Source organism: Corvus moneduloides, chromosome 6, assembly GCF_009650955.1.
Source record: "Corvus moneduloides isolate bCorMon1 chromosome 6, bCorMon1.pri, whole genome shotgun sequence".
NCBI lineage: Eukaryota > Metazoa > Chordata > Aves > Passeriformes > Corvidae > Corvus > Corvus moneduloides.
Genome location: NC_045481.1, coordinates 60,644,221 through 60,671,119, shown reverse-complemented (window position 1 = coordinate 60,671,119; position 26,899 = coordinate 60,644,221). Strand labels below are relative to the sequence as shown.

General features: G+C 42.4%; 1 protein-coding gene and 1 long non-coding RNA gene across 12 annotated transcripts in view; one reads left to right on the top strand and one right to left on the bottom strand.

The window, feature by feature from the left end:
* NAV2 (neuron navigator 2) overlaps positions 1-26,899 on the top strand; it is a 368,944-nt gene that overhangs the window by 160,042 nt on the left and 182,003 nt on the right. For 7 of the 11 annotated variants that reach the window (XM_032110874.1, XM_032110872.1, XM_032110875.1 and 4 more), the window contains exon 1: positions 5,193-6,329. The exons of 3 other annotated variants lie outside the window; for them this stretch is intronic. In XM_032110874.1, coding sequence (XP_031966765.1) covers positions 6,072-6,329 — 258 coding nt within the window. In that variant the 5' untranslated portion in view covers positions 5,193-6,071. Of the gene's footprint in view, positions 1-5,192; positions 6,330-26,899 lie in introns of those variants that run through there. One more of the 11 variants, XM_032110877.1, reaches the window with a different exon arrangement.
* Positions 3,161-5,054, bottom strand: LOC116444983. The gene is made up of 2 exons (XR_004240614.1): positions 4,795-5,054; positions 3,161-3,369 (listed from the first exon to the last, which is right to left on the bottom strand). It is a non-coding gene; the product is annotated as an uncharacterized LOC116444983 (long non-coding RNA).

Genomic DNA, 26,899 nt, shown 5'->3' with positions numbered 1-26,899 from the left:
GCAGCCAGTGAACTTTCCTGTGTATTTTCTGAAAATGAGTGGAACAGATGTTCTTGTCCAGGTGCAACTTGGCTTGTGTATTTTTTAAAATTTGACACCATTATAAAATTAAATGGAATTAAACCCAGTGTGAATTAGAAGCATGTCAGGGGATTACAAATGGAATTTTAGATCAGAATTAGTGTAATGCAGACAAGATTCTGTCAAAAGAACTGGGAACAGAACCAAGGTTTCCTCCTCACTGCTCTATATAAAGAACTCACATGTACAGATTATAATTGCTGTGGTGAGAGGATGCCAAATTATATAATACTTCTATCCACATTCCTCTTTCTAATCTCTACTGTTCCCCTTGGGGGAACACAACAAAAAATTATGGGGTTTACACCTTTACTCCTCTACACCTTTATGGGTTGTTTCATAGAATGGTAATGTAAATGTGCAGATGGGATCAGGCTTTTCCATATTTGATACTGACCAGGGACTAAAGATGGATGTGAACGTGCAAAATGCCTGCAGTACCAAAAATAGGTCCATATTTATTCCTGTCATAACTTCACTTAAGTTGATGGAGCTGTGCCAAAGCTGAACATGCCTACAGTCTATAGGACAGCTGCTTGGCAGTAGTAGAGCTTGATGAGAATGGGTTTGAGAGTACAATTAAGCCCTCTGATTCTGACAGTGTGTGGTGACATTTTAGGGATATTCACCTCAGCTTGAAACGATTTTTCTGAGATATTGCAGGTACATCCTTAATGCCTAAAAGCCAAGGATAGTGTTGATCAAGGTATTTTCAAGCCTTGAGTTCAGTTCTATCAGCAGTTCTGAATCACCACACCAGCTAATGAGGTGTTCTAATTGATAGCATAATTCGACATGGTTTTTCCATTTAGGCTAATGTAACATTTGGCTTCGTTGAGGATGAATATTAACCACAAGTTGAAAGGAAGGTCTGATTCTCTGATCTTTTGCTACCTTTCGTCAAGCTTTTAATTTTACTTGCAATATCCACATGCAATCCATACAGGCATTTTCTTTCCACTTGGGTGTGGAGACCCTGTTCTGTTGTTAATTGGTAGCAAGCTGTGGAGGCAGCTTCAATGGTTTCACTGTTCCAGAAACGTTCATCTCATTCATAAAGATCATCTGTTCAAGAGCAGTCAACCCTGGGCTTTTGTTCTGTTTACTGGCTTTGTTTTGGGCAAGGTGCTGACTTGCCTACAAGCTCTTGAACTACAGGGCATTCAAATAGTTTCCTCTGATGTGTTAAGTTCTTGAGTTCACATGAGTCTGCTCACTAAAATTTTGAGAGTATTAGGCCAGTTCTCAACACCAGAGTCTTGGCACTTGAGTTGACACTACATGGTGCTGAGCAGCCACAGCTTGAGTCCAAAGCAGTGATACTTTCTGAGCTTCAAAATCAGCTGTGTAAGCCAAATCAGTACGGTTTATTGTGGTTTCATTGTGTTGGTGGGTTTTTTTTCTAACAGGGAAGTAAAGTGCTTGTTGATAGCATTTTTCCTTCTATATTCCCCCATTTGGGGAGTGGGTGGATGCTCCCCGGACTACAGGCAGATAAGGGGGGGATGTTGTGGTTATTCAGGCAAAGGTACTCATCAGACTTAAAGCTGCAAGGGAATTTTTCCTAGTCAGAGGCTTATCCAGCATTTCTGGGAAGGAATGGAGCTCTTGTTTTTTTTGATAATTTGCCTCCTTTTTAAGATTACTTCTGGTTTAGACACAGAAATTTGGGTGATTCAAAACAGGGGAAGGGAAAACTGGTTGGGTTTTTCAAAGAAGATAAGAGACAGGTTCTCAGATCCCTTTGACTGTCCAAGAGAAGTAGTTTCTTTAAAAAATCCTAGCCTTAAAAACAGATTAAAATGAACTTATTAAACAATAGCAACAACAAAAACAATCCAAAACCAAAACAAAACCAAAAATCCAGACAAGCCAAAGACTAGTCAGTTCCAAAGATAGACGAGAATTGATGTTGCCCATCTTTGCAGATAATGCCTGTAATGTGATGTAATTTATGATCTCATGGTGTGACTGCACTGCCACTGGATACAGCAGTTTGTGTTTCAGTGCCATTATGCTGTGCTGTTTAGATACATACAGCAAAATCTGTGTAACATAAAAACTCCCCCAGGTTTTAGATGACAAAGGATTATTAGGTGCAAACTGAATCCATGAGAGAAGCAGTAACTCTAGGTCACTCTTCAAATGTGTTAACAGGAATTCACATTAAAGCTTTGGTGAAGAATGTGTCCATTTCACTGATTTGACAGAATAGCTGTCAGGATCATGGACTGAGTGTATTCAGATGGCATCATCCTCAGTAGGCAGGACTGCACACTGAGAAATCAGTAAGATTCCCTTAAGTGTCCAAAGGAACTGTGAAATATTCAATCCACCATCATCAAAGGATCAGATTCCATAATTGTTAAAGGAGCAATGAAAGGAATCCTTTTCTTTTGGTCAAATTAACTTAGTGGCTGTTTTGGTATCCTGTAACCTAGCCAGTTTTCCAAGATAGAAACAGAACAACAAGAACTGGCAAGTTGGGTGCAGCAGGGATTGGTGGCCTGAACCTCATAAAATGTGTAAGTTTTAGAAGAACAGAATATAAAGCTTGTCAGTTAGATCTTCTAATAGCTTTTAAACCTTACTGTATTTTATTACAGACCTAAAATTAGCCTGGTTTTCAGGCCTGGATCTTTTTCAAGGTGTTCATACTGGAGCCCAACCTTCTCTTAGCCAGCAAGGCTGAGTTCTCAGCATGGAACAATGGAAATGGTGTTGGAGCATTTGACACATTTCTGCTCCAAGGACTACCAGTCCTCTCAGATGGTAAATGTACCTTCTTTATTGAATTGTAGGGTTTTGAAATTTTCTCTATAGCTGTGTTTAAGCTGACATTGTGCACAGTTATGACAGAACATTAGAAGATTTGTCTCGGTGGGATCTCAATGAGGTGGATGAAGAGGGATGTGCATTTTTCCATCTGAAATTGGTGGATAAAGAGATTGAGGTGGAAGAAGTTACTTAAAAAACCAGCTACCATAAAATTTACCCTTTTGTAGTTTCTACAAAACAGCCTGCAGAACTGGTACATGTGAAAGCAGATGTGCTGAAAAATCCCAGCAACAGCCAAAACTCAGCAGATGAGCTTTATGTGTACTGTGGGAACTTGAATTACATTTTACACTGCAACGTTGAGGAAGAATAGTACTTTATAATAAGTAGAGCACAATTTCTGACTTTAATTTTTAGTTCTGCCATTTAGTCACTGTGTAACCTTGGGTCAGTCATTGAAGATGACATCTGCAGAAGGATCCAGCAATGCTGTCTTCATCCTGGACACACCTATAATACAATCCAAGAAATGCCTCAGTTTTCTATCTGAAAGAGTCTCAGATCTAAAAACCTGAGGTTTGCATCTTTAAAACTTCCTCCAAAGACAGAGTGTTAAATAGGCAGGTCCCAGCTCCCCTTGACGTGAGTGATTGAGCATGATTGAGCCTTCCTTCCCTGAGCACTGCTCACAGCCTGGATGGAGCAGGGGCCGTGGGGCTGGGCTTCCTCTGTCCTACTGAGTAGCTTCACCCAGTGTGTATTTCAAATACTTCAAGTGTAGGTTCATTGCTTCTCTGGATGCCGCATCCCTGGAAGCGTTCAAGGCCAGGTTGGGTGGGGCTTTGAGCAACCTGGACTAGTGGAAGCTGTCCTGCCCATGGCAGGGGGGTTGGAACTGGATGATCTTTAAGATCACTTCCAACCCAAACCACTCTCTCCTTGCTGGGATCACTCTTTCCACCCAGGCATTGGTTTAGGGGTTCAGTATTTGGGGAGTGGATGAGGTGAGAATAAGGAGCCGAAGGAAGCGGCCCTACTTGGGAAATAAAGCAATTAACTGGGACTGTGATGAGGTTGTGATTTAAATGCTCCTTTTGCTTCCATGTCTCGTGTTGCTTTTGTGAATATTATTCTGAGGCACCCTCCCTGTAGTCATAGAATTGTTAAGGTTGGAAAAGACCTCCAAGATCATCAAATCCAACTGTTAACCCAGCACTGCCATATTACCACTAAACCATGTCCCCAAGTGCCATATCCATGTGTTTTTTGAACACTTCCCTGAGCAGCCTGTTCCAATGTCTGACAATCCTTTCTGTGAAGAAATTTTTCCTAATATCTGATCTAAACCTCCCCTGGCACCACTTGGCCATTTCCTCTCCCCCTGTCACTTGTAACTTGGGAGCAGAGCTCGACTCCCACGTGACTACAGTCTCCTTCCAGGGGGTTGTAGAGAGCCAGAAGGTCACCCCTGAGCCTCCCTTTCTCCAGGCTGAGCCCCCCCCCCAGCTCCCTCAGCCGCTCCTCATCAGACTTGTGCTCCATTCCCAGCTTCATTCCCTTCTCTGGACTCATTCCAGCCCCTCGATTTCTTTCTTGTAGTGAGGGATAAGTCAAAGCCTTTGCCTGCCCTTACAGACCTGCTGAAAATTGGGCACTGTGGCATTGCATATCTTGGTGCTGAAGCCCCCCATACAGTCTGAAGGCATCTCCTGGTGCCTTGATTTGCACACTGATAGTCTTCCACTGTCCAGGATGGTGCAGGTGTGTGCAGGAAGAGGAACATGTGCGGCTCTGAAATGTGTCAGGATACACAGGAATGGGGGATCCGGGGGTTGTAACGGATCCTGGCATCCACAGAGCAGCGTGAGGAGGAACCTGCGACACTGAAAGGCTCCCCAAAGCCAAGTGTTGCTAAAATAGGGCCGGATTACTCACTGTGCTTATTCAAATTCCTGTTGATGCTGGCAGCGGCAGTTCTTCCCGAAAAGCCACGAACAATGAGTCACCTCCAGGTGTTTTGATTTGAATTTTTTTTTTTTTTTTTCCCCCCAAATTTCAAAAAGAAACCGCTCCGTGTCGCGCCCCCGGAGCATCCCTCCAGACCCCTCCGCCCCGCGGGTCTCCCTGCCCGCCGCGGGAGCCGAGGCCGCTCCTCCCCCTGCGGAGAGAGGGAGAGATTTCTTCGTTATTTATTTATTTTTTTTGTTCCTGCTCGGAGCGGGCAGGACCAATCCGGGGCCCGCCCTGCCCGCTCGGAGCCGGCGGGGCCGGGCAGCCGCCGCCTCCCGCCCGGCTGGTCCCGGCCCCCCCGGGATGCGCCGAGCAGCGCCGGGCGGGAGCCCGCTCCACTGCGGGAGGGAGCATGAGCTGCCGGCTGCTTTCCCTTCCCTCTCACAGCTGAATCGCTTTTATTTTAAATTTTTTCTCCCCCCCCAGCTTTTTATGCTCAGCACCGGGGGAGCCGGGAGATTTTGTGGCCACTGATATATTTTGATTTAAAATCGCTGTCAGTGGACGTTTCTCCTTCTGCTCCGGCATCGTTGTCCTGTTCACAGCTATTTAGGCTTAAGAAGCTTGATTCTCTAAGGCTCGTATCCAAGGGCATCAGTCATTAACACACTGAGCTACATCTGCTTCTTGGCTAAGACTGAAGAAAGACATCTTAAGCTGGAAATCCTGCTCGCTCACTCTCTAGTGCGTACGGGAGGGGAAGCATATGCAGCAGCAGGTTCCTTTTTTTTTTTTTTTTTTTCTTTTTTTTTTTAATTCCAAAGGCTGCCTCACTTTGGAGATGCAGTGACAAGATAATGGAGTGAAAGTCTCTCATTTCCAGGCAAGAAAATTGCAGGAGTCAGATAGAGAAAGGAAGGAACAAGTTACAGAGCAGAGATAGGAAAGAGGACAGTGGTAAAGAACTGAAAATAAAATTAGAGGAAGCAGGTGGAAGGCTGGCATAAAGCTGGGCAATATTTTAGGCTGAAAGTGGTGTGGTTTTTTTTCTTTTTTTCTTTTTCCCTTTCCTTTTTTTAAAAGTTTTTTTAAATTGGTTTTATTGTTGATTTTAAATTCTAAGCTGATTTTGGAGATCTCTGCAGTGACCAGGCTGCTTTAGAGTAGAACAGCTTCCCAGCGTGTCCTTTTCTCTCTCCCTGCCTGCTGTCTCTGCTGTTGCTGCTGCTGACAGAAACGTGTTAGGAGAGCAGAAAGAGAAAATGCCAGCCATCCTGGTAGCCTCCAAAATGAAATCGGGACTACCTAAACCCGTACACAGCGCTGCTCCAATCCTGCATGTTCCAACGGCCAGGACCATCCCACAGCCCTGTTACCTGAAGTTTGGGAACAAGGTGGAGGTGACGAAGCCATTGTATTCCAGCCAGATTCCTCTCAAATCTTCCAATGGACAAGAAAACGCAGGAGATGGCCTCCCAGCAAGGAAGAGTAGCTCGGTAGAAAGTGGATTTGACACACAGGTTAGCAGGCACCAAATCCTGGGGAGGTGTATGCAAGAATTTATTTCTGTGCTGAGAGCATGCAGCAGGTTTTCTGGGGTAAACAGCAGTGTGAGAAGGGATGTGCGTGTGTGTGTGTGTGCTAACATCTGTCTGCAGTGGTGGGATGTTTTATATTCCACATAGTGACATGTGTAATTCTGTCAGCATGATGGAGCTGATGGTGGGGTGCTGAGGGATGGGGCTGCATGTGCTGCTTGCCTGTGCTACCTTCTCTGTTGCCTTTGCTTGAACTTGGGGGGATTTACAGGAGGGAGATGGTAGAGATGTTGTTTGTGGGGTGTGTTCTTTGTGTGCTTGCTGTAGGTGCTAAGTGAAAGGGCTGGCTCGTGTGCCTGGGCTGGGGGAGGATTGCTGGTTGTCATGAATGTGTTTTGTGTTCGGTCACGTACTGTACCAGAGCACTAGTTGTGTGAACATTCTGTGTTTGTAGCTGTGTGGGGAGTGAATGGGAGGCAGTGCTTGATGCTAGATTACAATATGCATGTCATTCAGTGCAGCTAAATTAAACAGATTATGTAGGAAATGAACACTTAAATGGAATTGCCTGTGTAATGCTGTACGTGCATGACATCATAGATGCAGCACATCATCAATACACATATTTCAGGTTTCCCTTTAACCTGTGTCCGTCTTCTAATGTATTTTTATATATGCTGCGTGCTGCATAGGGAGGAGAAATGTATGTTCCTCAGCTGGTTTAATTTCTGTGGGCAGGGTGAGGTTGTCAGCATGGCTGGGACTGCCCTGCACTGCTGTGCCCTGGTGAGCTCTGCAGCAGCGTGGGCACAGCGTGTGTGTTACTGTGCTACGGAGGGAGCAGAGCAGATGGGCTGCTGCAGCAAGCACAATTGATTGCTGTGGTACAGAGATGGCTGTACAGCCCTGTGATGTATTTTGGCAACAGCCATATATGTTACATGCTGCTTCTGCCAATATCCGAGCCTGGTGGAAGGTGATACCATTATGCTGAGAGAGGGAAACGATGACAAATAGTCTACCTGGTTTTTCCCTTCTTTGAGGAATAATGGATCATCCCTACCACCTAGATTCTGAAATCTGTGGCCTCCTAACCCTGTTCCCTTCAGATGAGTGTGCCTACTGATTGGGGCATGTTTGACCGCGTGCCCCGATTTCAGGATATGCTGCACTTTCATTGCTGGTAGACAGGGTGACGTACTGAGCTGCTCAGGCCAGACAGATATGACTGGAGCAGTTCCTGAGGGACTGAGAGCAGGAAAAGAAGACAGCCAAGCATTGATGCAGGGTAGTGGCAGCAGACAGACCAACCTGTGCATCACATCTTGCCCTTAAAAGAGAATCAAGTGCTCTCTCTCACTTGTGCCTGAGTCTGTCCTTGTGATTATGAAAGGTCAGCAAAATCTCATTATCTGCTCCCCTTTCTCTCACACATGCCATGGTTTCTGCATAGAAATCTTCATTGCTGAAAAAGTGGTTGTTATTCAGAAACACTTTCTCATCTTGTAACAGATTAGGCTCACAGAGATCCTGCCAGTGGGAGCTCTTTGCAGTAGTAAGGGCAACACTATGGTGGTTTTAACCCTTACAGTGATGTGGAACAAACCCCATGTTTTGTAGCATGATGATGAAAGGGTCTTGATGCTAACTTGTTATACGTGAACAGGGAGTGATTTTGGCTAAGGAAATGTCAGGTAATTTTACATTTTTAATTACTTCAGCATCAGGAGAGATCTTAAGCTTTGTATTCTCAGTAACCTCCTCTGGCTGGCAGTCTGAGCAGATGACCAGCACCTTTTAAGGTGTGAATCAGTGAGGCTTTTTTCACTGTCTATTTTCTTGAATAAACACAGTCATTTTTTTGTTGGTCTTACTGATCCAGCTTTGATCCTTTGTCCACAAAAGCAGTGCAGGGTTTTGCTATTCAAGGAATTGCCATTTGGAATGCCAGTTGATATCTAGAGGGAGATTTTTCCAGATGTGTTGTATCAAGGGCACTGTTCGTTCCTTTTCCTGCTGTTCCTCCCTGCCAAGGGAGGAGGAACAGGATGGATAGACAGCTGCCAGGTGATATGTCAGCACTGAAGCACTTTTATCTTGGAAGACCTTCAGCTGCATTCAGGTATAGAAGTGCTTTCTGATAATGTGCCTGGTAAGGTTTAGTCTTGAACACTGCACCAGGTCTGGATATCTTGAGACTCTGAGGGTGATCACTTTGCTTCTCTGGGTGGTTTATCTGAAGCACCAATGTGACCCTCACCATTTTACTGTGCAGGCACCTGGCATCACCTGTGAGGGAGGGAAGTTATATTCTTACAGTAGACTTCAGGGTTTGGATCCACAAGTTGGACCAATGCCAATTGTTTTGGCACCTATCATCTGTAGATCTTGGTCCCTGTGCAGAATTTTCAGCCCACAAGGAAGGACATCATATCCTCCCTCCTGTGTGGGCGGAGAGAATGAGAGAGAGATTGTATCACTTGGGTCAATTCTCTTGGTTCTGGGAGTATTTCAAGGAGTTGTTCTTAATCCCATTAAAGTGGGTCCTTTTTGCACTACATAATACAAAATTTAGTGGCTTATTTGATTGATTGTTCTGGAGAAGAGGCTGTGTCTAGTGCATAGTCCAGAAGCCACCATGTGAGGGTACCAGACCATGTTCTCATGCTGGGTTAGCATGTTTCAAGCCACTTACACACCACTGCAAAGCTTCATGAGCTTTTTCGGTGCCAGGTGGTACCTTTCTTGAACCTGATTCTTCAGGGAATATGAGTACTGTAGGTGGTATTCATTAAAGTACCAATTAAAAAAAAAAACAACTTGCTGAAAATAAAGATGTCCTGTCCTGCTCACAAATGTGGTATCAGTGAAAACTTCTAAATGTTTTGCTAATTTCGTTCCTCTTGATATGGTTTTACATGTGTAAGCTGGATTTTATAACTGGAAATTTTGTCCCTTAAGGCCTTATAAGGGCAGTGTGTTTTTTGAAATGCTGTGCAATTTATAAAAAGCATACTTCAGAGTATTTCAGAGGCACTTTCCAAAGAAAGGTCTGAGGGTTTTAGCATCAAGCCCATTGTAGATGCTAGTAGGAAATCTTAGGTCGATGAATCATGGCAGTATCATTCCTATTTTACTGTTACTGATATACACACTCTATTTTTCCATATTAAATCCCCTGTGTTGTGCACAACGGTAACCGACTGTTACACTGGTGCTTATTTTGTCTAATTTGAAAACACCGCCAATAAATTGTACCCATCTTTAGAGAGAATTGTTTTGGAAATATTTAACTTAGTTACCAGAGAAACTTCCATCGAGTAGATAGCAAGATTGTGATCTCTCATCTACAAAATGGTATTTCTCAGTGATTCTGAAAAAGTCAGATGCATTTGGCTACTAAATTTGCATTAGTTATTTGAGAGAGAAGTCATTGCCAATTAGGAGTCTGTGGGCATGGTATGATTGTTCGTGCAGATGCAAGAAGGAAGATGCCATACAGGCATAGAGTCTGCTGCCATGTTATTGTGAATGTCACTGAAGGAGATCGTGGATTTAATTACTGTAGTTATTGCTGCTAGGTTGTATTCTCCTGCTTCTTGATTTTTTTTCTCCAGAGAACCTAGAAAATAATCACTGTTTGTATCTGCAGTAACTGAAGCAGGACTAAAGGCACCAGGACCTTGCTAAGTGGTTGGTCCCACCCTTCCACTAAAACACTTCAAGTTAAGAGACATCTGTTTAACCTGGGTTTAAAGTACGTATGTTCAGCAATTACCCGTAATTGTGCTTAGTTTGGCTGGGAGGGGTGGAGGTAGGAATTTGTATTTCTTTGCAAACTTCTTTGCAATATTCATGAGCTGAAAACCAGACAGTTGCCCTCTCCTGGTGGACCTGGCAGGCAGGTGCTCGCTGGCTGTGATGTTCTCCTTCACTTTTCTCTTTCCCTGCACTAGACAAAGCCTAGGGTTTCTAGAACTCTTGCAACTTCTTGTGCTATCTACTGAACTTTTTTCAGTTTCCCTAGACTCCTTTTTTTAAAGGAATTCAGCTTAAAACTGCTTAGATGTCATTGTCTGAAATCAAGCTATCTTGCTCAGCTAGATTTTTCTTCATATTGCTTTCCCAGTTGGTGAAGATCTTGTTGAGTTGGGCACCCTGGATCTGGGGTGGTCTGGTTCTGAGGTGTTCTAGATGTCCCGGTTTTCTAGTCTTACACTAGATTTTTCTCCTAGTGATTTAGTTCTTCTTTCATAATTTGTCAAGGTCATCTACATCTGGGGTGTGCTCCAAATGCATTTGCCACACCTGTCGAGATTAAAAACATCTCTGTTTTTTTCCTCATTGCCCATTCTGTGGTCCAAGTAATGACAAGGGTATGGAAGCTCCGTTACAACTCCCCACAAATAAATCTAGTGGATAGCCATTCCCAGGTTGATGGCACACTGCTGGCACATTCCAGGGAGTTTTTCAGTCAGCTGTGCACTGCTCTCAAACTGATTAACTTAATAGGTTCCTCCAGTTTTTTTCCACACTTCAAATTTAGGCTCACATCAACTGATGAGCTACACGTGCCCCATGATTTGCTGGCTATAAGTTTCCCTTCTCTGCCTCACTCCCCTTGTGCTCATGCCATTAGCAATCCAAATGAAGCCACATAATTCAGATATTAGTAATTACTTTTCTATAGTTTAATTAACTTTACCAGGAGCTGTTTAAACCTCTGTATCACTGTCTTGCTAATGTGAAGCTTCATGGAGAGAAAGATTAATGGAGCATATTGCAGAGAAATTATGCCTTCCCTTCTCACATGCATTAGCCATTTTTGTGTGTGATCCTGGGTTTCACAGTTCTAACGCTGAACCAGCTTGCAGAAGGGACAGAGATCAAGCAAATCTTTATCTGGACCCAATCTAAAGTCAGATGAACATTGATTGGTTTCAGCGCCATCGCGTGAGCTGCCTCAGTGGTGTGAAATTTGGTCTCGCTACGACTGCTGAGCTAATTATAAATGAAATTATGAGAAATGTGGTCAATCATACTGATAACTTTCACATAAAAGATCGCTTTTTGCAATCAGAAGAAACCAAATGGGGTCGCGTTTAGGATGTGAACAAAGGATAGATTTTACTGCAGTTGTGAGAAGCTAAGAAAAGATATAGATTCAGGTTATCAAAATACATAAGCACAAAATAAATGTGCAATTGGTACTAATGAGCTTGTTCATATGATTATAGTTATGTACCTAAGTACATTCCTACAAAAAGGCCTGTGCTGTATCTTCTTTTATGATGGACTCTTTTTTTACTCACTGTAAGCAATTTGAGGCTATCAAGTAGCCAAATTCTTCTTCTAGTTATGATTACAGTGGGTTTGATATATTTTTAGATATTTAATGAAAAATATTTAATTGTTGGGAGGTTGCTCCAGATGAAGTGTTCCCAGATAGATAACAAGGAAACAATTCCAAAGTTGTTTTATTGTGATGATTAACATGGATTTTTCAGTGTTTTGTCTTTTCATATAAAGAGCTACCTTTTCTAAAGCTCTGCATTTGAGCAACAAGTGTAACATTGCACTATAAATTCAGGAGGTTCCTTAATCATTGGGTTTTCATTTAGAATATGCAAAGGGTTACTTGCACTCAAAGTTCCATTTGTTTTTTTATCATACTGGAAAATGTGGGTTTTTTTCCCCCCTCTTACTTTTGACAGTCTATCTAACTATCTGGCTTGAAAATTGGCATATGCTTAACCTAAGAGCACCCCTTAGAGGTAGGGATATCATTCTTATTTTATGGAGAACATTTATTAAGTGAGTGTCTGAGGCACAAAGAAATTTAGCCAAGGTTAGAAAGTCTGCAGTTCTCTAGAAAATTACTAGCTAGTCCCCTGATACTAGATTATCTTTCTCCTTTGCTGCTACTTGTTAACAGCTCAAAATGCTCATGCATATGGTGTCTGTGTGTTCTCCTTCTGTCCTTGAAACTGTTAGCTTACTCCATGAAGTTGAATTTCTTAAGTGAACACTCTCACTTTCTTTGTCCCTGTTTTAGCAAGTGATTTTTATCACCTTCTGCTGTGACACTTGATGCACGGTGACACCCAAGCAGAAAGAGGTACAAGGATATTAGTAGAGAAGAACAACAGATACTGCTTTTGAAATCTGCTGGCACTGAACCTGAGCTTTAGTTCTCAAAAAGAAAAAAAAATCAAATTGTAAAGGGGTCTGGTAAACAAATCATGAACCTTTCCCAAGTTTCAAGTATCTGAGAAGTACCAAAAAGAAATAAAATTATGAGACCAACACCACTTGTGCTCTTTTTGCCTATCCAGGTGGTATCAGAAAAGAAAGCCTTTATTGATTGAGATAGCATGGATTAAGTTCTGGGTTTTGGAAATTAAGGATAATTGGTAATTGGTATTGGCTGGTTTTAATTTCCTTTTAAGAGTCCTTTGAGAAACATTGTCTACTCTGTAATTTCACTGTCCAGATTGTCTCCTCACTAGGTTTAAATCTCTGAATAATTTGTACAGTATTTTAATGCTTCTAGCCTACAAGTTCCCTGTTCTTACCAAAGTGTAAGAAATTAAGGAGGTGCTTAAAACAATAATTATTTTGCTTGAACTTATTAAATTTGCAACAGAATAAATATTGTAAGTGCTGTTTAAGAAGATACATTTGTGAATTAAGCAATAGCTGGGCCTTTAATGAAAGGATGTGTGTTCTGCTCTTGACCTTTTTTCCTATTTGTTTTTTTGCTTCTTGAAACCTTGGAGCTAAACCTTCTACTTTTTATTTTGGTATAAATCAAGAGATGCTCTTAAAACTTTAACCCATTAATCTATTTTTTCTTTGCAGCAAACTGTAGAATCTCATTCTTCTGAGAAATTCACCTGGCTAAAAATACCCTGCTTTGGTGTTATTTTTAGAAACATCTATATTTGAAGTATATAAATGGTTAGATATTATGTGTATTATTAGACATGAACTGTTGGTACATTTTGTAACAGGAAGCTGCTGGTTTTCCATTCACCAAGAACTGGAATTCAGTCAAACACTTGGCACTTAGTTGTATGCCTCTAATTTTATCTGTAAATTGTTTTTTCTGAAATAGTTTGTGGAAACAGTCTCAGTTTCTTCAGTTTTGCAAAGCATAGGCATGGAAATAACTGCTAAAACTTAAAACAAATAAACCACCTATTAAAATAAATGAGAAAACAGGTCACTTCTTATTTTAAAACAGGCTGAGATCTGAAGTTTTATTCTCATTCCACCTTTTTTTGCCTCTTGAAAGTATTTTTGGGTGTGTTATCCTTGGATTATTTTTCATTTTAATTTTGGGTTATTTTAGAATTGGAAGCAATGTGTGGGAAAACAATGCCTGAAAGGAAAAAAATACCCAAATTCTGTATTTGAAAATGCACTTTTACCAGGACTTTTTCCTCTGTGCATGTTGAGTTTTGGACTGTCATATCATCATATTTTGACAATGTCTTGTTTACTTGCATTTTTTTAGCCTGTGTTCATCTCTTGGACGTTTCCTTAAGTCCTTTCCCCTGTGTGTTTTATTTTGTCTCTACAGCTGTGGCTACAAGTTGCTGTATCCTTTCTTTCACAGTTGGAAGGAGTCCCTAATTGGCTTTATTTTACCTGACATGTCACTGATATTGGTCCATTTCTTCTGTCTTGTGCTTTGTGTAATGACAGCCATGGTATAATCCAGAAGTGCCTTGGCATTACTGGGCTGTGAAGCCTTCTTGGAGAAACCCAGAGATGTTTGTCTCACCTGCTGAACAAAGTGACCTAGTTATACACATCCAGGCTTTCTCATGAAAAATGTAATCCATAAATAAATAAAAACCCTAACCCAGCCCTTTACAGGCTGGCTTACTCTCTGGCTGCTGCAGTAGCTTTTCTCAGTGCTGGGGTCTTGTTGGCTTGGTTCCACTTTCTCCAAACCAAAGGGTTGAACCAACTTCCCTAACATTTCCATGTTCTCCCTCATCTCTCAGATAACACTGTAGGAGCTGACAAGGCCTTTTAGCCAAAGCAGCTAGACTTTTCAGAGTTTTTTAGGAAGATCATCTTCTAGAACAGCTGTCTGAGGACACCCATGCTTTGCTCTTGGGAGAAGTGGAAGAGGTGTGTGATAGGCTGGAATTGTAATTTTATGTATTTTATGCCTCATGGAGTGACATTCTCAGTTATGAAGACTGTTGTAGTCGTACCTTTTTGTGTCATGCAATGAGGGGATCTTCCCTGATAGGATTGCTTATCTTCTGCTGGAAATGCTGACCAGAAATTATTACATTGTCTTTTTCTGCCATCTGTTAATTCTATATACTTGCCCATTGGTAGAACAAAATGAATACCCTGGTGGGATTTCTTGTTGCTGATCTAGCTTGTGTGACATTTTATGGTGAGTATGGGTACTGAGACTTTGTTACACTTGTATATTTTGAAACAAATATTTAGAAGCAGATTCCTGTTCTCTTTAGCCATCTCCGCTTGAGCCATGCCCACTGTTGGAAACTACAGGTAACTTCAGTGCTGACATTTTGATCCACAAAGATCAATGGGCAACTTTGATTGCAGCTGATGGAGACAATAATTAGTGGATCAGTCTGGTGAGACGAATTTGATTCCACTTTAAATTATTCTCCATTTGCCAGAGCCCTATGGATATTTAAGTCTTCAAAAGTGGTCAAGAAATGTCACATGTTGTTTCAAGATCAAATGTGCATTGACCATTTTATGCAATAGCTTAGAAATGGCTTTTGCTTTTCTTGCTCAATAACCAGGGGTCAGTCTGCTTCTCAGGACAGCCACATGTATTCCAGACTTGTCTGGGGCTTAACTGGGATGGATTATTTTGGGAAGGAGTATTTTTGGCATTGCTGCATCTTACTCCTCTGGGATGGGCTGGGGAGCACACAGGGGTCTGATCCTCCATGGTAATGTGCCAGATGGGCATTGCCAAAGAAAGCTGGCAGAAAGGTGCCAGGTCCTCTAGCACGGAGCTGGAAAGTGGAGGCAGCAGCATCCTGTTCATCCGTACAGAGCCTCTCCAGGGGAATTGTAATGAATTTGCTTTATTTCACTGAATTAAACTGCTTTCTGCTTTTCAAGAGGGAAGAGCAGTGGTTGCCTAGGATCCTGTTTCCAAGCAGTCAGATACCAACTTCCCACATTGCAGCAATGTAGATTTTCCTTTCCTGCCTGTAAGATGCCTTTTGGTCTTTCCCTGGTAGGGTTTGGACCACGTGGGTGATGGGTGGTGCAGCCACCAAGATGCAATGTTGTGTGGTGGATGTTGTGCCCATGGGTCACCACCACTGGTGGGTTGGTTTACCAGGTTGGATTAGCAAGGCAGTTTACCTTATTTTTGACACAAGAATGAATTCCACCTTCCCCTTGTTGAGCAGGTCAACAAGGAACCTGAAATAGTAATTTTTAAAAGTCTGTGGGGCTCCTAGACTTCTTAATAGCAGATCCTTCACTCTCCTTTCAGCGTTTCAGCTTTGTGCTGAAACTTAATCTCTTGGTCACAGCAGTGTGAACTAAGAAAGATTTAGCCCTCTTTATTGCCTCCTGAGTGCTCTCAGGTTCAGCAGAAGAGGGTTTTGTGTTGAATAAATACAGATTTTCATCTGTTCCCTTTACAGTCTGAGAAATATCCACTGGTGTTGGACATGATGGAGGGGACTGATGCCACCCTTGGCTGCTGTGTCAGCGTTTCTGAGCTGATGACCCGTCAGATCCACTCAGTGTTTATTGTGCAGCATTAAGCAAAGAGAGATTTGAAATTTCAGTGTTCCACCGGCAAATAATTGAATTTTAAATAATTTTTCAGTGGTTCTTAGTAGCATATATAAATGGATTTTCAACGGATAAAAGCCCCAGGCTTTCCATGCTCATGGGTGTGTTTTGGTCATGCAAACAATACCTGTGGTGGAAGGAGGCTCTTGCAAACCATCTTGTGAATAGCTGCAGCATCACTCAGAGCCACTACCCACCCTGCCTCCTCCTCTCCTCCCTGACAGCAGCTGAAATGGCAGGGTTGGTTTGGCCAGTACTTTGCATCATTTGCAGCAGTGCTGTTGAATGCTGGGCTGGAATGGGTGGGAGCTCAGCTAATTTGCATGATTTAAAATGCCAGCTCGGTTTAATGTAGAGCAGCTGGTATATGCTTAACTCCTTCAGGAGAAAACTTAATACCAGCAGATCACATTATCCAGGGCTACGCTACACATATTGATTTATTTATTAATTTATCCCTTCTCCTCGCTGCTTCCTAGAACGTTTGTAAAGATCATTTGTGCGCGGCTGGCGAAGGGCTCTGCTCACTGCTGATATTTCTGTATCTTGCAGAGTTCACAAAGCAATTGGTCCCACCGTGTGACAAATAACTTGTTGCAACTCCTGAGCATCCACTTACACACTGACCTTAGCTGATAGGACTCTAAATTAAGATGTGTCATGGTGAAGGGTGGTGAGATTAGTTGGAAGAGGGACAGGTGTAGAGGCCTGGATTATGGGGATTACTGCATACTCAATTTCTTAAGGTTAAATTTCAAGGTTGAAAATGGCTAATTCCACAATTATGGAATTAGGATATGCTGTGCCATTCCTCTGGGTGCTGTGCCGGCAGCCAGAGTCACCTTGTGAGGGAAGGAGGACTTGGAGGATCAAATAATTCCTTTGCTCCCCTGAAATAATTAGCATAACCTCGGTGAGAGGATGGAGGGAGCATAATCTTTTAATACCAACCTTTCTCAAAATTGACCTTGTCACAGGCAGATTCAGCCTCTCACAGAGAAACAGACGTGTGGTAGAGTCACTCTTACTGCATCAGAAATGCTGGCACAGTATCTCATCCTCTGCCAAAATTCTCTTTGCCTTTCCCTGGGTGATCAGCTGCTTACGCCAAAGACTTTGAACATGCCTTTGGGTGAGCTGTGGGATATTGATGGACTTTACAGAGTCAGGGCTTCCTTAAGGCACTTAAAATGGAGCTTTCTCTTCCTCTGGAAATTCTTTATTCTGTCAAGCTTGCGCTGAGTTTTCTCATGAAACAACAGTTTGAAATGGTCACTTTTGAAGACCTTCATCAGTTTCAAGTGCAAGCCATTAAGCTGGTAGATAAAACATGTGTTAGGTTCTTTTGACGCGGGTAGGTCCTTAAGGGTTGCATCTCAAATTTGAGCATTTCTATTACCCCTTGTAAATCTTTGTGCCAGACAATACCATGTATTTTGTAACCGAGTAACTACTCGGTTGATATCAGTGCTGTGTTTGGTGGATGGGACAGGAAAGTCATGTGGTACAAGAGAAAGGACAAGTCTTCCCTAATGAAAACTGATTATTGTCTTTTTTGTTGTGAAAGGGAAACGTGTAAGAAGATGACCTCCCATAACTTTCTTCCATGAATGTAGGCAAGATAAATTGTCCTTGGTGATGAAATACGTCATTCTTTCATCTTGTGTTGTCCCTGTGTAAGATCATTAGCATGCCTGCATACTGTGGAAGATTACAGCCCTGCATTATATAAGCAAATCATTTATGTTGTAGTGTATGCATACTGCAACCAGGTTGAACGTCTGAATGTTTTTGATGTATAATATGCAATTAAATTCAGCCATCTGAGAAAAAGCCTTTACTCTTGCAGGCCAAAAATATAGTTAAGCAACATGTATCCATCTTTTAAACAGACAGAAACCAGTTTGTGAGACAGTTTAGAAGGTTCCTTTCTAGCTGAGGTAGAGCAGTGTGGTTTAGTAGTTGGTTGTCAGGCACCAGGTCAAAACTTGGAACAAATGAGGCTATTTGTGTTTATCAAGTCTGACTCCAGGCTTCTGGAGCACGAGCAAATCAGCCAACTTTTCATATATGCTGTGTGTGAGAGCTGTCTGTGAATTTGTACATCCTCACCAACCATGTCACTTGGGTGTCTCAAGTATTGTTTGTTTTCTTTTTATAGCTAAAGGATAAGTTTATTTATTTTAATGCTTTGCCATGGGTTAATACAAACTTTTCAAGGATCCAAGCTTGACCTCTAATGCTTATTATTTCATTCCTTGCTATTTTCCACCACAGATATTTTTATTTTGCTGTTTTTAGGACTTTTCCAGCTGGTCAGAAGGTTAGGAAAGCCAATTCCACCAGACTGGACATGCTGTGAAAAAGCTTGAAGAAATGATAAGACTAGTTCTTATGGCACCCTCATTTTGAGCCTTTCTGCCAGGAAGGGTTTCAGTCCTAAAGGGCAGGGAAGATGCAGGGTGAGTCTGTGAGCCACAGGCCATCAGCATCATTGTCACCTCCTTGCTGCCTGCTGCAGTTTGCCACCAGCAACTCCCTTATCTCACAGGTGTTCTGCAGAGATAAATCCATTATAATTCCAAGCGGCTCAGGTAAAGTGATACCTGGAGCCATGAATTACCTTAAATAGCTAACTGTGGGACTCCTAAACCTTCATGCATGTGTGATCTGTTTTTTTCTTATTGATCGTTCTTCTTAAGGGAATACTTGAATCAGAGCAAGAGATACTCAATTTAAAGTTCTTTCCGGTAATGATTTAAGGATTTTAATAAAACTTGTGAAAATAGAAGTCACACTGATCGGAGAAGGTTCTCAGCTATAAACAGATATCATTACTTTTGGCTGTGCCTTCTGAAAACAGCAATTTATCCTTTATTGCTGAAAATAATTTAAAGAGAAGATGAGAATCGAAGAGCTGCACACGCTATTTCAAATTATAATGAGGAGTTTGTGGGCTGTGGTTTTCCATCTGCACTCCGCTTCCATGCCATCTGCCCACGAGGAGAAAACCATCAGCTGAGAAAACAGGAGGATGTCCTGCATTTAGGCAGCCACAGAACCACCAGTTACACATGAAACCTTGTAAGATTTGTAATGGAACCTGAGCCTGTGATACTACTGCTCTGAAAAGGAAAAGAGGAGTGTAAAAAAAGCCCGTTGAGATTTTGGAGGATGGAAAAAGGAGATTTTAAGCCCCATGAAATGCATGATTGACCATGTTAGTAGAAGCGAGGAATCTGCAGAGTGTTAATTTGTGGTATGTAAAACAGCTGAGAACTATCTGTGAAGGCTGAGATTATGCTAATTTATGCAGTCCACATTGCTACTGCAGTTTAAAAATAGCTTCTTTTCTAGAGATCTAGAGCTACTGCATGTTGGCTTTGCATTTAGCTCTGCAAATTTTACCACTTTGAGCAGAGAACAAAGCCTGACTTATGTGATCTTTTTATCACAGAATCACAGAGTAGTTAAGGTTGGAAGGGACCTCTGGAGATCATCCAGTCCAACCCCCTGCCGAGGCAGGGTCACTGAGAGCAGATTACATGGGAAGGTGTCCTGGTGGGTTTTGAGTACTTCCAGAGGGGGAGACTCCATGACCTCCCTGGGCAGCCTGTTCAACAGAACCACAGAATATGCTGAGTTGGAAGGAACCCACAAGGATCATCAAGTCATACTCCTGGCCCTGCACAGCTCCATTCCCAAGAATTCTACTCTGTGCCTGAGAGCCCTGTCCAAATGCTTCTTGAACTCTGCCAGGCTTGGTGCTGTGTTCACTGCCCTTAGGAGCCTGTTCCAGTGCCCAACCACCCTCTGAGTGAAGAACATTTTCCTGATCTCCAACCTAAACCTCCCCTGACACAACTTCAGGCCATTCCCTCAGGTCCTGTAATCTGTCACAGAGCAGAGATCAGTGCCTGCCCCTCCTCCTCCTCTCATGAGGAAGTTGTGACTGTGATGAGGTCTCTCCTCAGTCTCCTCCAGGCTGAACAGACCCAGTGCCCTCACCGCTCCTCATACGGCTTCCCCTCAAGGCCCTTCACAATCCTTGTGGCCTCCTTTGGATGCTCTCTAACAGCTTAATGTCTTTTTTATATTGTGGCACCCAAAACTGCCCCAGCACTCCAGGTGAGGCTGCTCCAGCTCAGAGCAGAGCAGGACAATCCCCTCCCTCGCCCAGCTGGTGATGCTGTGCCTGCTGCACCCCAGAACAGGGTTGGCCCTCCTGGCTCCAGGGCACGGCTGACCCATATTCAACTTGCCATCGACCAGGACCCCCAGGTCCCTTTCCGTGGCACTGCTTTCCCATTCTCCAGTGTCTCATTCCCCAGCCTGTCTGTACATCCAGGATTGCCCCATCCCAGGTGCAGAATCTGGCCCTTTCCCTTGTTGAATTCCATGTGGCTGGTGATTGCCCAGTCCTCTAGTCTGTCGAGATCTCTCTGCAGGGCCTCCCTGCAGGCTCCTCCCAGTTTTGTATCATCTGCAAATTTGCTTAGTATTCCTTTGAATCCTGCATCCAAGTCATTAATGAAGATGTTGAAAAGCACAGGGCCTAAGATGGAGCCCTGCAGAACCCCATTAGTGACAGTCTGATGCCACCCCATTCACTGTCACCCTTTGCACCCGACCCATGAGCCGGTTGCTCACCCATCACGATGTGTTTATCAGCTCTGTGCTGGACATTTTGTCCAGAAGGTCACTCTGAGAGACAGTACTGAAACCTTTACTGAAATCCCAAGAGATTACATCAACTGGTTTTCCTTGACCAACCAGGTGAGTTACCTTGTCATAAAAGGAAACTAGTTTTGGTAAGCAGGAGTTTCCTCTCAGGAAGCCCTTACCTTGCTCTCTGGAGTCATGCAGTGCTTGCTGGCCTCCAAAAGGGTGTTCCCCTTTTCGTGGGGCTCTGGCTGGTTCTACCTCATTGCATCCCTTCCATTCAAGAGGCTGAAAGGGAAATGTTGGGCCTCTGCCTTAGGAATGGCACAGAAGTATTAGTGGATGCTGTAGCACCTGTGGTGTTAGGCCTGAGGCTGAATGCCCAAAATAATTAAATCAAATCAAGTGTGTTTTGAGTTTTTGGTATCTGGTTTTGTTTTGCAGAGCTTGACACCTCTTGCTCACATGTGTGGTGCCTTGGAGTACCTTGGAGAGGTATTTGGCTTTTCTTCTGCCACTCCACATGTCATTGTTTTGGGTGCTTATGGGATGTAAGGAGCAAAAAGGTGGGGGGGGGGGGAACCTCCATGTACTAGTTGTGATTAAAACCAATTTTCAGGTTGTCATTTGAACTACATTTCCAATGAGTATGGGTGAAAATGAGAAATAAGAAATGTATTGCAGCTGGAGTCAGTGGCTAATTTCATATTCTGGTTTCGTGTTTTAAATTCTGAAGGAGCTAGAATGAATTTTGCAGTTCAAGTCATAATTTAGCTTTATGAATAGAATTACAGACAATACTGGAGCTGAAATTAAAGACCCCAAAGCATTTTGGGACTAAAAGTCCTAGTGTGTAACTTGCATTTGAGCAGCTGTTCCTCTGACAAGAAGATGCTGTGGGTTTTGACTCCCCGAAGATAAATCCATCCTAAGTATGAACACACTCAGTTTTAGAAGTCTATGGTGATGGGTAGAAGCCAAGAGAATTAATTCCCCTTCCTCTTTTTCTTCTACCACCTTCAGTCATGTTTTCTTTCCCAGTGTTGAGATGAGACTTTTGATTAAAAAGCTCATTTAACAGAAAATTGTAGTAGAGAACAGTGGTTACACTGCAAGTTATTCCAGGTTTTACTTTAGGGTCATATAAAACGGTTTTTGACTTAGGTCAGTGGGTTAACCCTTGCAGGCCAGAAGTATGGCTGTTGGGGAGGGAATGCTGATCTCTGGTGCTGGAGGTGGAAGTTCCTGGTGGTCTGAGGTAACTGAACGCTCAGGACTATAGGACTGGAAAGCAGGTGTAGGTCAGTGACTCGTTTTTGCTTACCTTATTGTAATTCCAACTAGGATACTGGTGAGGTCAGGTCAGAGATGCAACTTTATATATGAATTTACCTAGGATTATATTCTTCCTACAGCGCCATTAAAAAAGACTCCACAGATCTGTTTACCTGCTGAGAAGTTTAGAAACTGTAGTCCTGGGATACTGGATGAAGCCAGATTGCTCTTTGATTTACAGCATCTTTCAGTGTGGTGTCTGCAACTTGTGTTTGCAATGGCAATTAATTTCCATACACCAAACCACCTCTGCCTCTTGACTGAACTTTAAAAAGCTGGTAAAGCAAGACCATACAGTCCTAACTCACTTATATAAAGAACTCAGTGAAATCTGAGAAATATAAGCCACTTTTTGGATCTAGCTTTCTGTGCAAATCGAGGCCTGGTGTACTTCTGTTATTCTCAGGTTATCAAAAAGTGGTTTTTTTCCTCCTGCTTTTCCATGTATCATGTGGTTTGGGGCATATATGTAGTGTTTGGATAAGGAATGAGTGGAGCCTCACATACTGTTCCCTCTTAGAGCCAAAATACGTCGAAGGGGTGTCAGTTTGCAGAAATCAAGGGAATGTGATGGATATCTGCATGAGGCAGCTACGCTGTCAGCGCAAGAAGAGTGGGATTTGCCAGATTGGAAGTGTCATTCACGGGTTCTTGGGAACTGCTTAGGTTGGACGCAGTCTTTGGACTATCTCATGAAGCAGGAGTAGCTGTGGGGGTCCTTTTTATTACAGATGCCTAGTTTAAGTTTAAAAAAGCTCGGGGTAGGGCTGGCTGATTCTGTGATAAAAAGTGAGTGAAAGGAGAAGGGGGAATGAGCAGTTCGTGCTGCTGGCATGCTGTGGGATGGATTAGCTGGGCTGCTATTGCCACCTGGTGGTGTTGGACAGAACCAAAGCACACCTCCTTTTCCTTTGCTTTCCCAGATGAGTTGCATGGGATTAAGTTGCCATTGGGTATGGATTAGATTTATTATGGATATGCTTTTATTATAGATAATTCTTTCAATGTCAGAAGAAAATCTGCAGTATTTTATGACCATCATTTATTTTGGGCATAGACAATGTTGTGAAAAATAAATAATCGAACTTTTCTTTGAGCATTGTCAGATTCTGAATTGCCAGACACCAGTACTTGTGTGGCTGGAAACTCATACAGTAAGTATGACTGATGAATCCAGAATCTGCCTTTTCTGGTAAAAAATGGAGCAGGAGGTAACGGGGTGTCCTCCCAGCCTCGGAGTGTCTCCATCAGACACACTGTGACCTGGTGGCACCTGGGTGCAGAGCTAATGAACATCTCTGAATTGCTCCAGCAGGGTCCAGCCACTGCATTACCAGGGCAAATTTGATTACCATAGGTGATTAGTGTCTTATCTTGCTGAAATTAGTGGATCATTATCAAATGATGACTTTTTGCACATAACGTGGCTTAATTGTCCTTTCATTATAAAGAGTTTTATTGCAATCCTTTTAGCAGGGGAATACAGATTAAGTTGTAGTTACCAAGAAAAAAAGGAGATCACTGTTCAGCCCCTCCTGTTCAGTGACAAAGTCCACACTCTGTAGCTTAATCTGTAGATTCTCTGTCTGTGCAAAACATCTGCATCTGCTGGAGCATTTCAAAGCTTTAAAATATTTTGGTAGTGAAGTACTGGCATAGGTTATTTGCTGTGAATCTTGCGGGCAGCACTTTGGAGGTAAGATCAGCTTTGTCATGTATGGAAATTTGTTCTGACAAATTTTCAGTGGTAGGGGTCTGACCTAAAAGTCTCTTTCCCTCTGTTGTAGCTGCCATGAACTGTGCCACAAAACCCTCTGTTTTGGGGAAAAAATGTAACCTGTTAAAGTCACAAGTGTTTGCTTGGAATTACGGCTGAAAAATTTCCATTGTGATGTCAGGTGTGGAAGTTTTCCCTGGAAGTGTTCAAGGCCAGGTTGCATGGGGCTTTGAGCAACCTGGTCTAGTGGAAGTTGTCCCTGCCCATGGCAGGGAGGGTGGAACTCAATGATCTTTAAGGTCCCTTCCAACCCAAACCATGATCCTTCATAATGAAAGAAAAATAATTTCAATGGAGGCAAAAATATTTCTGAAGCAGCTATACTGTCCTTATATCTATCATCTTTGGATTTGCAGTTAACATGGCAGCGTGAACCAATTTAACAGGACCTGAAAAGTAAGTAAGTGGTGCCCTTGTGTGCAAAGTCCCTTCGCTCACGAATATCAAGTGTTAATTTCACTTGGCTTTTCAAGCCACCTTCACACTGTATTTTTGACTGCAGGAGAACCATTCTGACCAGAAAGTGCAGTTATTTTGTGGCATACTGTTCTGTATTGTTATTAAGGCTTATTAGATTTCTGGGCTTGTTAGCAGTAATCATAATTTTGCCTAGAAGCAGTTAAACCAGCAGGAAGCAGAACAGTTTTTGTCAGTCACTTGTTAACAATTTCAGTTATTAATATTCCCTGAAACGGAAGCCAGACCTTACTTCTCACGTGTGATGGTTGGTTTGTTTTTTCTTTCTTTCTGGTTCATATGTGCTTAATCCTCACAATACTTGGAAAATGAATTGGATCACGGTGGTAGGAATGCTGCTTACAGTGATCCCAGATTGTAATGTGCAGTGAAATGGGATGAAAGGAAATACATTGATTTTTTTCTGTGGTTCTGCCAGCACACCAGAAGGTCTTTGAAAGATCATTGTTCTTCCCAGTCCTCCAGTACCCCTTCTTTGCTCTCCTTCATCCCAGGTTCTGCTCCCCCTGGAAGGTGGTGACACAAAGGTGGTTGCTGGAGCTGGTTCAGGATGGGGTTTTAGGTGGGTTTTACTGTCCTGGTGAGTGTGGGCCTTCTCAGGTGGGCAGTGAGTGGAGTGCAGGCACCCCTGGCACAAGTAAGAGTCACCCTGGTGCTACTGGGCCGTGCTCAGATGATGCTGCAAGGAGAGGGGTTTAGCTGAGCTGGTTCTTAGTGACAGGTAAAAGAAGATTGAAATGAACTTAATTAGGGACACTTTTGTTGGGCTTGCCCTTTAGATTTAAAACTACTCAATGAACCTTCATAAGGGAACAGTATCTGACTGAATGTTTCAGATGCAGACAAAGCCTGCATTCCCCAGCTCAGGCAATCTGACCTGCGCTGCTCAATTTTTATTGTCCAGGAATGCTCTGTGTCTGTGGCAGAAGTACAATGCATTCCCAAACCGTATGAATAGGACACACAATTTTTCAAAGGCATCCTCAGGCAGATGTCTCTTTTTACCTCGCTCTCTTCCCTCCTCTTCTCCTTCCCGTTCTTGGGACTTGGATGAACCAAACCTCAAAGTTTCCAAGGCAAAGGTCAGTGGAACGCTGCTTCTTTTGAGCCAAGTGCTTGGAGAGTAAACCAAGCAGCATTAATAATATTAACTGCAGAGGAAAACTAATAATAGCTTGCTCTCAGGTTTCTTTCTTTTTCCTACTCACACTAGTGAAGAGCTGTAACAGTAGCAGCAGAGAGTCTCCTTGTTTTTTTTCTGTTGGTCTGTGATTTGAACTCTCTGTAGCCAGACTAGAGGCTGGAAACCAATCTTGTTTCCAGAGGCCCATTGCCTCTGAAAATAACACTGTGCTCACAACTACGACATTTTAGGATATTCAAAGCATAGTTTGACGCTGTTTTAAAATCTCTAAATAGCTTAAAAGCAGTATTAGAATCTCCTCTTTGGGACATGGCCTGACACCAGTGAAAGAATGCTTAATAAAAATGAGAAATGTTTAATTTCATATAATCAAACAGGTCTGAGTCTTTTATACCTTGCAGCTTATGTCATTGCTAGTTACACAAGCTGAATATTAAGGTGAAATGCTAAATTACATGGCAAAACTTAAAGGCAAAGAAGAGTCAGATCCCATAAATCTTAATTGGATTTTTTTTTTTTGTTTAGTCATCATATTAAGGTACGTTGAGAACAGGCCGGCAGTAATTTTTAGTACTGAGATATAAGCTAATTAGACACACAGGTGATAGGAAATGGTGCAAGTAGGGGGAAAAATTGCCTGGTGTTCTAATACAATTTTGCAACTGAAAACCTGTAAACTGTTTAAGTGAATCCCAGACAAAATGCTGATGTTATGTTCTTAGAGAGGCACCTCAAATTGAGGCTGATAACTGAGTTATCTTAATAAATGCTAATTATTTTGTTCAAGTCAGACTGGGCTGCAGGTCATAGTCTAGATTGGGCCAATCTGGAGAGCAAATTAAAATAACATGCACTTCTTTGCCCCACCATGAGAATATAGTCTGATTCTTAGAGTGATTTGAATGGTAGTAAAACTCTTTTTGACATTTATGGGGTAAGGATGTGCTCTGTTCATTAGTGCAATATAAGGTGAACTCAGCAAAATGCTTCTGGTTGTTTAAGGTGGGGCATGCTGTAGCTTCATTTTATTTATTCATATTTTCTATTTATCTCATATTTTGAGATACAGAAGAATAACAGTGCCAGTAAGCCATGGGAGTAATCCTTAGTGACGATAATATGTGGGGGAATAATATTAAATTAAAAACCTATATTCATAGCTCTGCACTATTTTACTAATCCATCAAAAACATAAACCAAGTTTTGTAGCAGAATTTTTGTGTTTATTTTCAAGCAAGTGATAATCCCTTTAGAATACCAGAAGCATTAATTGTGTATGAACTCCAGGGATTAGAAAATCTTTTCTTAGATAAAACTCGTTTTCAAGACCTGTAC